At 37.2% G+C, this 12,636-nt stretch overlaps 1 protein-coding gene across 4 annotated transcripts in view; it reads right to left on the reverse strand.

Moving 5' to 3' along the window:
* Positions 1-4,540: 4,540 nt before the first annotated feature.
* The window catches only part of radil (Ras association and DIL domains), a 29,494-nt gene continuing 21,398 nt past the window's right edge, over positions 4,541-12,636 (reverse strand). For 3 of the 4 annotated variants that reach the window (XM_056258729.1, XM_056258727.1, XM_056258726.1), the window contains 6 exons: positions 10,179-10,329; positions 9,901-10,091; positions 8,427-8,844; positions 7,488-7,627; positions 4,825-4,964; positions 4,541-4,690 (listed from right to left, as the gene is read on the reverse strand). In XM_056258729.1, the coding sequence (XP_056114704.1) occupies positions 4,591-4,690; positions 4,825-4,964; positions 7,488-7,627; positions 8,427-8,844; positions 9,901-10,091; positions 10,179-10,329 (1,140 nt within the window). In that variant the 3' untranslated portion in view covers positions 4,541-4,590. The remainder of the gene's footprint in view (positions 4,691-4,824; positions 4,965-7,487; positions 7,628-8,426; positions 8,845-9,900; positions 10,092-10,178; positions 10,330-12,636) is intronic. The other variant, XM_056258728.1, reaches the window with a different exon arrangement.

The raw sequence follows: 12,636 nt of genomic DNA on the forward strand, positions 1-12,636 counted from the left end.
AAAAGGTGGCTGCTGTTTCGTTAGCGGTGCTCAGTGACTGACGACTGTCTAACTCTGCATAGGAGGAAATGTACTGATATAATATACTTTAGACCACCTAACTTAGTGATTGCTATCAGGATGTGATTGCTTTCAACCAGTATAACAAAAAAATGTTTCAACAAATCACCTACCTTTAAGTCATCAGAAACATAAGTCTATTTCACTTGTTTAAGCTATCCTGGCCATAGTAGACCAATGCTGTAATAAAGAATAAAGAAAAATGTCTGAGTGTTGATGCAACACCTTTAGGCTTGTTCGAGGTTACTGGGTTTACATGTGTTGTCTCTGGCCCAGTGGATAAACTAATGATTAAGGCCAACTATGCCCTGACTTTGTTGCCCCTCACAGTGCTTTCTGCTCATTTCACATGATTGATGATACAGTTTGCAAGCCCATCCATTGCTATAAAGCAGCTTAGTGTCCTGTCACTCTGTATCAGCACCGGTGTGATGATACAGGTCGTAGCATGATGTATTTCTTAACCTAGCAAACTGCCTTCAGAAAAAACACATGCACTAATATATCAGGGCTAATAGGTAAACAGTGGAGAAGAAATGGACTATACGTATAAAGTATGATAATTATTTAAATAGTTGAGAGAACAAAATATCCTCATAAATGTCAGAGTAAGAAGCGAGTGTTTCAACAAATAAGTTTGAAAGAACAATGAACTATATTAAGAGACGCCATGTTTCATTTTTCAAGGATAAAAAACGAGCCAGACATGCATTGTAATTTTCAAAACACCTTTTACAGAGTAGTATTTTGTCAACAGATTTTCTATAAAAAAGATGTATTTTCAATTTTCCTGAATGTCAGTTGAATGAATGATTGACACCCTATATTAAGGCCATTGAACGTGGGCTACATCTTCTCCCTCACCGCCTCGTTTTCATTTGCGAAAAATTAAATATGGCGTCTAGTCGAATAAGGGATAACAAGGAGTTCGTATTGCAGCTGTGTTTGAAAGCTTGGACTATTTTAGTCGCTGCAGATTCAGAATAGGGTTCTGCTTGCCTGCGCATCCACTATCTGTTAATTGAGGCGAGGGAGAGAGCAGTTACTAGACCTGTCAGTGTTAATCAAGCCTCATCTCTTAACACAAGCCGCGCTTTGCAACGAGCTGAAGATTAATATTCCGACCGAAACAGATGATAAATCATTTGTACATAATTAGCGCTAGGCAAGGTTATAGCTGACACGAATTTTTATCTTAATTACGGGGGAAATTTGTTCCATTAATTTAATTTGTCGCGCACGGACGCGCCCGCGCCTAACAAAGTTAATCTTACACCTGTCAGTGCGCTGCTGAGGTAGCTGTGTCTCCAAAGCTAGTGAGCGAATTCGCTGTCTACTGCATCCTAAACAGCACTCACCATCATGCAACTTCATAAGTGTCTGATTTGAGATAACGATGTCTGATTCATGAACGAAGGCTCAAATCTTTTCGAATTCGAATATTTTCAATAAATCAGATGAAACGGCTCATAAACAGGTCTGAGCGATTCGTTCATTAGGCTATTGTAGGCTACTCAATCGGTTCAAGGTTCTCGAGTCAAAAACTCACTGAACTGAGAACCGACTCGTAATGAGCCGAGAACCGAGTGAACTCACAGTACAAACATAACATTACAAGTAAAACATATAGGCTACTGAAAAATGACGACTGTAGCCAAGCCCATAACGATTTTAATCCTGTTTTTTTTTTTTTTTTTTTTTTTTTTAACAGTAGCCTAACCTAATATCAACAAACAGAGTTGATTTTAATAGCATTTTCCTAAAACGTAAAGTAACAACGTTTTTTTCAGATACCAAATGGATTATTCGGTGTTAATGCAAATTATATTTAGGTTCTAAATTAATAATTTGGTTCTTAATCATGAGTGAAAAAAAAAACTGAAAAAAAAACTGAACATGCACATGCAATTAGCTAGCTGCAACTAAACGCCCATATTAACACATAAAATGCTATTTTAAAACACGCAGTAGGCCTATCTTCTACATGAGGCTTAGAAAGTTTCAGCATGTCACGCAGGAAAGTCAATTAGCCTACGCAATGACGTAAAAGAATAGGCTAGTTGAACAGTTTCTTTGAACTGTTCGAAAGAACCGATTCGCGGAAATGAGTTGTGACTTCTCATGACTTCCCATCCATGACTTGACTACCCACAGGTTCAAATTAAGTTTTTGTGTTGTCATCAAATACTTAACCTGTTTATCGGTGAAGAATTTCAACTAACTCGTTGAAAACAAACGCATCGACATTCTTCTTTAAACTCCTAAACTTTAGATCAGTGGATCCAGTAAAGGATTCTCGCATTCAGACCGAAGCAGCGATGCAATAGCAATATAATTGAATCAAAACTCTTAAAACCATTTCCCGCTCTTGAATTCCTCCCAGTCTGTGCTTAAGTCTGTTTATAAAGTCTGATAAAATGTTCGATATTTCAATTAAAAACAAATGAAGCACTTTAGTGACTATTAAGTCAAAATCGCCTAAGGTGAAACGTAAATAGACCTACCTCAGAAGGCTTATCAGCAAATGTGAAACGTCGACCAAACTGTGGGACAATACTGCCCTCTGTAGGACTTACATTTGTAGTTCACGTTTGTCTTCACTGTGTAGACTAGGCTACAATAACCCCATAAACAAACACAGTTTCATGACTTATGACTTTATAGTTGCATCAGATTTTGAAGCTAATTAAATAGCTGTTTTGCGAAAACAGATGCTTGTCGTCCTTTTTATTTATTTAGTAGAACTGATTCATGTAGGCTACTGTTTTGTCCAAGACACCTGCAGTGTTTTGGCGCCCTCTCCTGGTTAATGTTGCAAGTCAGCGTTTTCTGTCGAATTAAGACACTCGAGTGTAATTTGACTTCTCAACGTTCAATTTAATAGCAAGGTATATTACCATATAAATCTTCCAAATACAAGTTCAACTGAGAAAAAAAATGCATTTATGAAAAATTGCGATACAGATTTAGTACAAACATGAAATAATGGAAAAAAATAAACACTTTTTCAGTATTCAAAAGTTATGTCCACTCATATATAAACAAAGCAGCTTATATTGTGAATTCTATGTAGTATATTAACACTTTATCATTTTGAAAACGATAAATGATATATATAGCTAATATAGGCTATGCAACTTGTGAGTTAGTGAACTGAAAATTAAATTTGAAAATTAAAATTCTGTAATTAATTAGGCTACTCACCCTTGTCGTTCCAAACCTGTAAGATTTTCGTTCATCTTCGGAACACACGCTGATCTTTCTGATTTCTGTCCATAGACAGCTACGCAACTACCAGCATGATGCTTCTAAAAGTTAATAAAGAGATGGTAAAACTAATCTATATTAATTGAGCGGTTTAGTCAATTTTCTTTGGAAGAGACTCGATTGCTTTATATGATTAATACATTGAATTTAGGCTTTTATTCGCATATAAACATTGATCAGCAAACATAAACAGAAGCTCAACCAAACTTGCTTGACGTGAGAACAAACCTTGCTGAAGCTCAAACTGATGCGTAACATGAGAATGAACCTTATTGGTTCTTGCATGTCAAGCGAACATGCTCGAGCTTCCATTTATCATAACTGATATGGGAGTTGATGAATGTTTATATGTGAATAAAAGCCTAAATTCAGTCTGTTCATCATATAATGTGATCGTGTTTCTTCAAGAAAATTTTGGACTAAACCGCTCAATTATACATAGATTTGTTTTACGATCTCTTTATGAACTTTTTGAAAGTGGTATTTGAGTAGCTGTCAATGGAGGGACATACATCTCTGATTTAATTAAAAATATCTTCATTTGTGTTCTGAAGATGAACAGATTTTCATTTTTGGGTGAACTAACCCTTAAGTTTTTGCCATTGTGAGTATTGCTAACATAGGAAACTGAGAATTTAAAGATACTTGGAACACAGAAAAAGAAAGAGAGTTGCACCATGAAATATGAGGCTCTTGAGATTGATTTTGTTGAGCGCAATTGTTCAGGATATATAGATATGTTCAGTCAAGTTAGTGTTGTTAACCAACAATTTGAAAGAGAGAACCTTTGTACCAGTAGAGATTTTATCAATCAGAAAAATTTTACATTTATGTTTCAAATCTTTTTATCAATCATGAAGGATCAGATATTTGTAAAAAGACTCAATTGTGCCTTTTAGCGAGGCCATTGAACGTTTTTTTTTTCTTGAGCAAATTAACCATCTTAAAAAACCTACTTCCCCTGTTTCATGTTTTCCATTATTGTCTTTGTACAGTATCAGCCAGATTATGCGCAAACACATACCTTCCCCTTCAATATAACTTGACAAAACCAGATTGGCTAAGAGGTAAAGACAGACAGAGGTGTCAAACTGTTGTTCTGAATGAGAAAGAGTGCAGTATTGTACAGGGCTGAGATAGAGAGCTGTAGTCGCTGAGAGGTCCTATAGTGTGCTTGTTCTCCAGTCTGCAGTCTCGGAAAGGAGGACTCGCTGTCCTCCTCATATTTCGTTTAGGTAGAGGGTCACACTTGCAGCCTCTCTCTCAGCAGGAAGAGGCACTGATCTTCTCTGATACTTCAAGATCTGATTTGGCGACAAGAAACCGGAGCCGTCCTCCCCCCAGACGAATCAAATCCACAGCACTGTGAGAGACAGACATAGCGGAATTCAAATGTCAGGGTTAACAGAAACATAATTATTGCAAAGGATCATGCCTGGTGAAAATGTCATGGTATATTTGATCGCTATAGGTGTAGCGTATAGGGAGCCCTATTACCTCTGATAGTCTGCTCCAATGAGACTGGTCCCATTCACTGCCAGGATTCTGTCACCAATGCAAAGTCGCCCATCTGCAGCAGCCGGTCCATCTGGAATCAGTGTCCTGATGTAGATTCCAGGAGAGTTCAGAGGGGTGTGCTGTATATACAGAGAGTGAGAAAACCGAGAACAGTTTTTTGCTTATTTTTTTAACAGAAAGTATGGAATCAAAGTGAAATGATCATCGGTCCCATCTGGCTAGTTTTAATTAAAGGAGTAGTTCACTTTTAAATTTTTTTTGCTGATAATTTACTCACCCCCATGTCATCCAAGATGTCCATGTCTTTCTTTCTTCAGTCGAAAAGAAATTAAGGTTTTTAATGAAAACATTGCAGGATTTTTCTCCATATAATGCACTTTACTGGGCACCAGACGGTTCAAGGTCCAAAAGACAGTTTCAGTGCAAACTGCAAACTGTTCAAAGGGCTTTAAACGATTCCAGACGATGAATAATGGTCTTATCAAGCGAAACGATCGCTCATTTAAAAAATAAATAACAAAGTTTAAGTTTTATAAGCTCAAATGCCCACCTTGCTCTGTTCTGTGTGACTCTCCTGTTCGAACTCATTCATCAAAATGAACGAATCTTTTTTCGAGTCAATTCGTTCATTTCGTTCGTTAAATGAAGCAAATGACTCGAAAAAAGATTCGTTCATTTTCAAACTGTCTTTTGGACCTTGGACAGTTTGGTGCCCAGTAAAGTGCATTATATGGAGAAAAATCCTGGAATGTTTTCATCAAAAATCTTAATTTCTTTTCGACTGAAGAAAGAAAGACATGGACATCTTGGATGACATGGGGGTGAGTAAATTATCAGCAAAAGTTTTTTTTAAAGTGAACTACTCCTTTAAAGCTTATGATATGAATCAGAATTTTGTGTTTTTTAGCCTTTTCACCACTTTTAGCTTGCGGGCTAACGTATGATCCACAACATAATCAAACATCTGTCCAAAAATAGTACAATGGCTAGAATTTTATCATCAAAAAATGTAAGTCTTTTAGTTTGGCTGTTTTATAGTAATAATACTGAGGGATTAAAATACAAGTTCTATTCCAAAACCTTAGCTGACCGCAATATATTCTGGGACTATGTAGGATGTATGCAATACTGCCTTATAATTGGGAGAAATAAGGATTCCTGACACTTTCAAAGTGAAATGCCCAGTGTGTGGGGCTAAAGAACATTCAGTTTTATCCGAAACAGAGGAACATGAACCAGCGATGTTTTATTACGTTGGTTGTTTTCCATGTCACAGCAGTTCGGAAATGAAATGTTCAGTGAGTGGTGGCGCTAAAAGGTTAATGCTCTATCACGTTTGAAAATGAAGTACTACCTACACTAAATCCCACCCTGAACCTAAACAATACATTTAAATTGATAGTTCACCCAAAAATGAAAATTCTGACATCAGTTACTCACCCACTAGTTGTGTTAAACTTGTATGAGTTTCTTTGTTCTGTTGAACACAATAGAAGATATTTTGAAGAATGTTGGTAACGAAACGGTTTCTGTTCCCCATTGCCTTCAGAAGTATTTTTTTTTTCATACTATGGAAGTCAATAGAATATGGAAGCTTGTTTTTGTGACAGAATAAAACATTTTAAAGATAATTTTGACTTTTTATCTCACAATTGCGAGTTTACATCTCGCAACTTTATTTCTCAGAATTGCGAGATTTAAACCCAATTGCGTGTTATAAAGTCAGAATTCTGACTTTTCTGAGCAATTCTTAAAATTTTTCTCAGAATTGTGATAGAAACTCACAATTGTGAGTTATAAAGTCCAATTCGAAGGAAAAGAAAACAAACTTTTTTCCTCAGAATTTATATCACCCAATTCTGACTTTATAACACACAATTGCAACTTTACATCACGCAATTCTGACTTTATAACTTGCATAATTGTTAGATAAAAAGTCGCTATACCATTTTTATTTTTTATTCTGTGGTGGAAACAAGCTTCCATACAACTGTTTGGTTACCAATGTTCTTTGAATTATCTTGCACTCAACTGAACAAAGAAACTCACAGGTTTACAACAACATGAGGGTGAGTAAATGATGACAGAATCGTGAACTATCCCTTTCACAAAAGCAAACGCAAGATAAAAATGCATTTGTTGCTGCAACCACGGTATTTTAAAGCTTTTTATCGTGACTTGTCATTCACAGGACTCGTACCTGAGCGCTGTGCGACACAAGTGCAATGCTGCAGGTGAGCTATCGAGCGTGTTTACTTTATCAGAAAAGTAATACATATGGAGCTATTATGTGACACAGACGTCAAAATGTATTCATTTACAAATCATGAACTATAGTAAAAGAGTTTTAAAATTATTACAAGGCTTTATTAATCTAAAATCTGCTCCTGTGATGATAATCTGTGTGAAAAGGAATATAAAAGTGTGGCTGTTTTACATTTCAGCTGTAAACTGCAGTGAATTGCATGTATAGGTACATTTAACTTCTTTTTTTTTTTGAGCTTTGCAAAAATGTAGGTAGAGACACTTTTCTAATGAGCCTATGTTGCAACACGCTGTCTAGGTTGTGGAACAAATGTATAGTGTTATGGTTATGGGCATAGAACATTGACCACCAGAGTTAAAAGTCTGCACAGACTCACAAGTCCATCGATAAGTCCCATTCCCAGGCCGTACAGTCCTTTATCCAGGTCCACTACAAAGACGGAACAGATATCATCAGAGTTTGGGTCCAGATGAGAGACAGGGACAGGGAAAGGAAAACCACAACCACTCAAAGGGCCTGGAGTGGGGCAGGGACAAACAAACACACACAGACACACACACAAGGCTCAGTGCTCATTTGACACACACACATCTACACACACAGACTCCGAAGTCGGGCCAATAAACAAAATCAATGTTCACAACGGGCAAATGCATCATCTGCTGCACATGCAAACAAAGTTATTAAATGAAGGAAAGAGTAAACAAATGCAATACTGACAGAACTATACACACAGAACTCTGTGCATATGTTTATAAGAAATAAACACATGTATTCACACATAAACTCATTCAAGTGAAATTAAAAAGCGATGTACACAAATCAGACATGATTACATGTCTGTTGTCGAACAAGCAAAACTAATGTGCAGTCACTAACAGGCTCATTCCTACTACACAGTACATTGTGTCCTCATTGTTTTCCAACTGGATAAAATATATAAAAAAATATGTATATAATTGGTTTACTCTGATCCCAATATCATGATAAGGTAAATATAGGATTGATATATATATATATTGATTCAAACTAAACAAAACCTGTTTTCTTATAAATATTTTTGGCGAATAAACAGCACATCACACATTAGCCTGGCTAACAAATAATAAAGAATGAATGAATGAATGGATGAAGTAGTATTAGTAATATATGTAATGAATTCTGAGGTGTTTTGTGGTATTAATTGGTTTGTCTCTAAAACATTACATTTAGTTGAATAGAAATAGAAAGTACTGCATAACAGGAATGACCCAAAAGACAAAATCGAGCAGAAAGAACACACACATCCACGACCCAAAAGGCGTTTTTGACTTGCCTTCAATGCCATTGCTGATGAAGCCATTGATTTTCTTGTGCTCTGGAGTAGAACGCATGCAACCATTGGACTTTGTGTGAGAGTGTGTATGTGTGTGCTCTTGTGAAGCATGCTCAGGGTAGTGGACTGAATTGGACTGTGTGTTGGAGTGTATATACGTGTGTTCCGGATAGAGGGGCGTATTAGGTGGAGTCAGTATACAGGAAGAGTCTGTCGCTTGGGTTTGGTTGGCGTAACGGATGCTGGTCCCGTTTCTGTGGTGAATGCTGTGCGGTGGCTTGTCTCGGGGTCGTTCCTCGGCTCCCGCTCCCTCTCCTCTTCCTCCGAGACCCGCGGAGGAGCCCCGCACCTCCCCCTCTCCCTCTCCACGCATCGGAGGTGCTGCATGTGAATTGGAGTGAGGCTGAGGAGTCTCACGCTGGAGAACAGAATTTTTATCATTTATTAATATCAATATTTTAAGTTGACGACCCTTAGAAAACAACAATCTCAAGGTCAAACATGTCAGTTATTTCTCTAAAGTCACCGTGAAAGTCTTATTTTTTATGGAATATTGCAGTGTTTATGATAAATGATTTATATGTGAATATTTTTTTAATTAATGTGCCCTTTTAATCTTTAATCAAAAAAACTCTTCTCTTCTCTGATTTTTTTCTCTTTCATTTTTTCTTGATCGAGAAGCCATTTTACTCAGATATATGTCGCAATAGAGAAGAAAAGACTATCGCAACTTCTGTTTCATGCTTTAAATCATTTACATGCTACAGTAGTTGTTGACGTATTTATAGATGGAATGCTATGATGAGACGAAGAATATGATTTTAAAAATGTATATATTATTTTTACCTGAACAGTGCTTTGGAGAAAGGGACTTTATATTTGTATTATTTTCTACAACAATATTTTAAAGACACAGTGGTTTCATATTTTAACTATAGAGGGAGAATTATTGAATTGTTCTATTTCTATAGTCCTGTAGCTCAAGTGGTAAAAATGGCAATGCTTTGTATAAAATGTACAGTCACTACCATATAAATTAATAGAATGGCTGCCCTCTGCTGGAAACAAAAAAAAAATACATTGGAGGAATGTTATTAACTTTTTATTCTGGGAATGCACATTTTGGGTGATTTCAACTTGAATAAAGTCATACAGCAATTAAACTGAAGGCAAAACAAACAAACAATAAAATAAGCCTTGGATAATCCTTAAACAGTGTCGCAACACCAGAACATTTGTTGTGTTTTTTTTGTAGACTGACTCACACATGGTTCGTAATTTAGCCAGCAGCTCGTAATTACACAGCTAATCTTGTAATCAGATTAAGAACGAATCTCATGTCTAGAATTTAAATCTTAGTGTTGTAAGCTACAGTCTTTAAGCTAGTTCACAAGTTCGCATTTTAAGAATGACTTTGATCGAATGAAGCTGATAAAAAGCTGATATATATATTGTATTTTTAAATATATTTTACCTGGGCTTCCTGCCGGTCTGCACAGCCATTAGAAGGATGGGTCTTGGTGCGAAGACCCCAAACGAAGTGACGAACGTAAAGTAGCTGGCGGTATATACTGTCCTCCACACAATCACTCTCCAGGTCCACCTTAAATCCAGCACTCGGCAGCACAATAGGAGGGTGGTTCTCAAAACTCTCCAGTAGATCAACTATTGAAAAGACATTTTCACAATGTACACTAGCATACACAAAGTCTCTGGAAATCAGATCGAGACTAATCCCATTCATATACCTACCTGTTCTGTAGATATAGGCCTCATCTTCACTGCTGGGTTGCCAGATTGGTAGAGGACCGAGCTCAGCCATGAGCTGGTACTGTGTGAGGATTCTGTGTAGCTGGACAGGCTTCAGGGACGGGTGCTCAGCACACAAAGCTTTCCAACTCATCTACAGACAACACACACACAAGAGCAGTTAATGTCCTCAGCATGGGGATTGGTGTTGGTAATGTTTAGGGTTGGGTACCGAAATTCGGTGCCAATAGGGAACCGGTTCCGACGTAAACGGTAGTAACCAGACCGAATAAGAACGAAAATTTCGGTGCCTGATTTCGGTGCCTAACTTCATTAGGCACACACACACACGCAAGGTCTCTCGCTCTCTCCCTCTCCGCCGTGCGTGTGCTACACAGTTTGGAGCACAGTTTCTTCTGTCTCGCATGCGCGCTCTTTCTCGCAAGGTTTGGCTGCATTTCACGTGTAAAACTACATGTCAGAACGCCCTCTGGGTGTGCCGATAGTCTGAATCCCTTCTTCTTCTTCTTCTTCTTCTTCTCTTAGTTAATGGCGGATTGCAAACAACTTAAAGTGCATACCGCCACCTACTGTACTGGAGTGTGTAACATCATATCACTCAACTATAAACCCTTTTAGGTATCATAAAGTCTGAATCCCATATAGAATCAAGCCAATTAATTGGCTAATGGCGCGGGCGCCGCCTCGACGCACTGACGTCGTCATATTATGTTGGCGCGTGCGCGCCATCTGCTCCTCACTCCTCAGATTTCTCTGCCGAAAAAGAAAGCTGGTTGGCAGCGCGAGCAGCTTGGCAGCGTCCGGGCAGCGTCCCGTTCCCTATTGAGAGATATGTTACACCAGTAACCAGAGATGTTCTCTTTCATAGGTTCACTGCGCTGCGTAGCTAAGAAGCAGTGGATTTGTAGGCTGCTGTATCACGTGGCGTTTGAACTGACGCGCTACAGCGATCTGTCACATTTCAAAGAGCCAAAACGTTATTTATTGTGTGAATCTCGTAAAAATATTGACAGAATCTGACAGCTGTGGATTAGTTCCATATCAAAAGTAACCTTCTCTGTCTTGTCTGTCGGTGTCAGTGTCCTCTTTGTCCGCGATTTTTCTGTGTGAAAAGGGTCATTTGCGTGAGTCTCACGGTCAATGCGTGAGAGTTGGCAGCTCTGCAGTAATCTCTATTAATCTCTAGTATTATTACATTTTTTGATACAATATTGTTTCATTTGATATTATGTAAATATGAATTTTTATTTTATATTGGTTTTATTATTACCATATGTTACTTGTATTTATATTGTTTAAAGATTTAAGTTAATATTGTGTCCAGTTTGGCCCTGTAAATTAAAGGGTATTATTTTTTTATAAAGTGTGTACGGTTTCATTTTCTTAAGTACCGATTTAAGAACCGTTTAAGCACCGGAACCGTTTAAAAAATACCGAGTAGGTACTGGAATCGGATAAAACCCAACCCTAGTAATGTTACTTTGAAACTGTAGCTTGTCAAGCTACAGTCTACACTGCAAGCTACAACAAAATGTACTATTTATTAATTTGTTAAATTATTTTTATTCATATCTCTTTACTTGTATAACCAGATCAAAACATAATATAATCAAAACATGATACTCTAAATATGACACAAAAAATAAATAAATAAATAAGCTGGAACTTCCAGAAACACTGCCTGGTGAATTTTTTTTTACACGAACACTGAAATTGACAGATTGAAAATGAAAAAATATTTAAAAATTCTATGTTTGTTTAGTTCATGTGCCTCTGTAATCATTAATCAGAATAACTGACACTCAACAAACCTAGCCAGTTCAGATATTTCATGTGTTATAGCTCAAGCACACCTGGTGCAACTAATGAAGCCCTTGATTAGTTGAATCAGGTGTGCTTGAGACAACACCAGGGGCCTGTACCATGATGGTAGTTGAACAAACTCAGGGTTGCAGGATTAGTCGAGTTGACAAAACCAAACCAATCCAACCAGGCTTTGTTGGTACCATGATGCTGATCATCACCTTTCTCTGTCAACTCAGGCTTTGATCCTGAGTTTAGAAGTATAGGTGTGACATCAGTAGCGAACAGCCAATCACATGCTGAGATAGAGTGAAACTGCGATTAATTTCTCGCGAGAGAAGCAGCACAATTCACTTATTAAATAAAAGTATTAAAATATTAAGAATTTAAACAAATTTACACAGCAAGAAGAAAATAGCTGTCTATGAAAGAGGACAACTAAAAGAAAGTCTCGCTACTTTATATCAGTGCAAGTAAAAGTTGTGAAGTTAGTTTATACAGTTGATAAAGGTATAGAGAGAATTGAACATTTAAGCTCACAAGTAGTCATTTTATAGCTTCATTGACTCTAAAGCGTATTTATATTACCTTTATATATTTATTAATTTAAACTCTGCGTAATAATAATTGATGAACT

The sequence above is a fragment of the Rhinichthys klamathensis genome, unplaced genomic scaffold (genome assembly GCF_029890125.1).
Source record: "Rhinichthys klamathensis goyatoka isolate OS25496 unplaced genomic scaffold, OSU_Roscu_1.1 h1tg000157l_1, whole genome shotgun sequence".
Taxonomy (NCBI): domain Eukaryota; kingdom Metazoa; phylum Chordata; class Actinopteri; order Cypriniformes; family Leuciscidae; genus Rhinichthys; species Rhinichthys klamathensis.